The sequence below is a fragment of the Chaetura pelagica genome, unplaced genomic scaffold (assembly GCF_000747805.2).
Source record: "Chaetura pelagica isolate M959 unplaced genomic scaffold, ChaPel_1.0 scaffold626, whole genome shotgun sequence".
In the NCBI taxonomy this organism is placed as follows: domain Eukaryota; kingdom Metazoa; phylum Chordata; class Aves; order Apodiformes; family Apodidae; genus Chaetura; species Chaetura pelagica.
Window position 1 is genome coordinate 47503 of NW_009953572.1, and position 2857 is coordinate 50359.

General features: G+C 57.2%; 1 protein-coding gene across 1 annotated transcript in view; it reads left to right on the forward strand.

Annotated features, from left to right (window-relative positions):
• The window catches only part of MEF2D (myocyte enhancer factor 2D), a 42990-nt gene extending 40190 nt beyond the window's left edge, over window positions 1-2800 (forward strand). The window contains exons 10-11 of the mRNA XM_009999625.1: window positions 1-67; window positions 2641-2800. Coding sequence (XP_009997927.1) covers window positions 1-67; window positions 2641-2800 — 227 coding nt within the window. The remainder of the gene's footprint in view (window positions 68-2640) is intronic.
• The last annotated feature ends 57 nt before the right edge of the window (window positions 2801-2857 follow it).

The following is a 2857-nucleotide window of genomic DNA, read 5'->3' on the forward strand; positions in this document are numbered from 1 at the left end:
AACAGCAGCAGCAGCAGCCACAGCAGCAGCAGCAGCACCTGGTTCCTGTATCATTAGGGAATTTGATGTAAGTGAAACAGTTACCAGGGGTCACTCAGTGGAGGTTGGGAAAGGAAAGAGGGAAATGGGGAATTCCTCCCCCAAGTGCCAGACCTTCCAAGCCCCAACTGGAGCTCCTGGCCTGGGTTGTTGTCCCCCTCCCACTGCAGAGCCCCAACAATTCCACTGGGTTCCAGGAGCAGATGTGTCCACAGCTGCAGGAGGAGCCAGCTCGGGAAGTTTGGGGAATTCCATCCCTACCTCTGCTGTAGGAATGACCCTGGGGTCCCCAGATCAGGGATCAGGGCAGTGTGATGCTCTCTGAGAGCTGCTTCTTGCTGTCTGGCTGCAGCAGGAGGATCCATCTCTGCACCTCACGTGGGGAACCCAAGATCCAACAGGAAGCCAGAGTTAGAGGAGATGGTCCCTGCAGAACAGGGTGTCTGGAAATAGTCAGATGGTCCTGCTGGGTAGGAAGGGGGCAGCTTTTCATACTGGAGAGTATTTGCTTTATGTCAGGGAAAAAGTATATGCAGTTGCTCTTGTGAGACCCCACCTGGGGTGTTGTGACCAGTTCTGGAGCCCCCAACATAGGAAGGACATGGAGCTGGTGGAGAGAGTCCAGAGGAGGCCCCGGAGATGCTGGGAGGGCTGGAGCAGCTCTGGAGCCAGGCTGGGAGAGTTGGGGTGTTGAGCCTGGAGAGGAGAAGGCTCCAGGGAGACCTTAGAGCAGCTTCCAGGGCCTGAAGGGGCTCCAGGAAAGCTGGGGAGGGACTTGGGACAAGGGCAGGGAGGGATGGGATGAGGGGGAGGGATGAAAAGTGGGAGAGGGAGCTGGAGGTTGGAGCTGAGGAGGGAATTGTGGAGTGTGAGGGTGGGGAGAGCCTGGGCCAGGTTGGCCAGGGAAGCTGTGGCTGCCCCATCCCTGGGGGTGTTGAAGGGCAGGTTGGATGGGGCTTGGAGCAGCCTGGGCTGCTGGGAGGTGTCCCTGTCTGTGCAGGGGGTTGGATTTAGATGATCTTTAAGGTCCCTCCAACTCAACCCATCCCCACACACGCAGCTTTTTCCAAGTATCTTAGTCAAAAGAAAGATGAGAAATTTACCCACAATCATGCTAAGACCACGGGATAAAAAGAGGCAGGAACTGAAAAGGGGGATTCAGTGACTTTGCCCCAAAGGCAGCTGAGGGGACCCTGACATTCCCAGCATGAATTCCCAGTAGATTCATGGGTGCACCAGGCATTTGTGCAGCAGGTTCTGTGCTTTCCTGTGCTTCCTGGAGCAGGTTTTCCAGGCAGGACAGGCAGCAACTTCCCCAGCATCTGCCTGGACCTGCCCCAGAAAGCCTGGCAGGAAGTTTGGGGCTGAAGAGGTTCCCTGCTCCTGGGGGACTCTGGGCTATAGAGGTGGCCATGGGATGGAGGTGTCACAGCCTGTCCCCCTGCTCCATGCATTTGGGGTGATACTGTGGGAATGGTGGGTGGGGTGGGGGCTGGATGGGGGGTGCTGGTGGAGCAGGGATGTGTCATGGTGAAGTGCATGGACTGTGGTTCTGGAGGTGTAAGGAGTCATCATTCTTGTTATGAACCCGGATCCAGAATCCGAATTCGTGTTCTGATCCAGATTTGTGGTCCTGATGCAGGTGCAGGGGGTGTGGGTTAGGAATTCTGTGGGGGTTGGAGGGTAAAAGGCCACTGGAAAGATGAATAATGAGACACTTCCTGTTATCTCCTCTATCTGTTTGTCCCCCTTCCTCCTCTTCCTCCTCCCCTTCCTCCTCCTCCTTTTCCTCCTCCTCCCCCTATTCCTCCTCCTCTTCCTCCTCCTCCTCTTTCTCTTCCTCCTCCGCTTCCTACTTCTCCTCTTCCTCCCCCTCCTCCTCCTCCTCTTCCTCCTTCTCTTCCTTCTCCTCCTCCTCTTCCTTCTTCTCCTCTTCTTTCTCCTCTTCCTCCTTCTCCCTCCTTCTCCTCCTCTTCCTCCTCCCCCTATTCCTCCTCTTCCTCCCCCTTCTCCCCCTCCTCTTCCTCCTCCTCTTCCTTCTCCTCCACTTCTTCCTCCTCTTCTTCCTCCTTCTCCTCCTCTTCCTCCTCGCCCTCATCCTCCTCTTCTTCCCCATCCCGTATGCTCCTCATGGTCCTCCTCCTCCCCCTATTCCTCCTCCTCTTCCTCCTCCTCCTCTTTCTCTTCCTCCTCCGCTTCCTACTTCTCCTCTTCCTCCCCCTCCTCCTCCTCCTCTTCCTCCTTCTCCCTCCTCCTCCTCTTCTTTCTCCTCTTCCTCCTTCTCCCTCCTTCTCCTCCTCTTCCTCCTCCCCCTATTCCTCCTCCTCCTCTTCCTCCTCCTCTTTCTCTTCCTCCTCCGCTTCCTACTTCTCCTCTTCCTCCCCCTCCTCCTCCTCCTCTTCCTCCTTCTCCCTCCTCCTCCTCTTCTTTCTCCTCTTCCTCCTTCTCCCTCCTTCTCCTCCTCTTCCTCCTCCCCCTATTCCTCCTCCTCCTCTTCCTCTGCCTCCTTCTCCTCCTCTTCCTCCTTCTTTTCCTTCTCCTCCTCCTCTTCCTTCTCCTCCTCTTCTTTCTCCTCTTCCTCCTTCTCTTACTCTTCGACAGCCTGAGCAGCAACACCAGCTCCTACGAGGGCAACGCCGAGCGGGACGAGCCCGCCCGCCCGGATTTCAGCTCCTCCCTGGGCCTCCTCAGACCCACCAGCGAGCCCGAGGGGGACACCCCCTCCGTCAAGCGCATGCGCTTGGATACCTGGGTGACATAACGGGGTCCCCTCTGCTCCCCGGGTGACCTAACGGGGTCCCCTCTGCTCCCCGGGCGG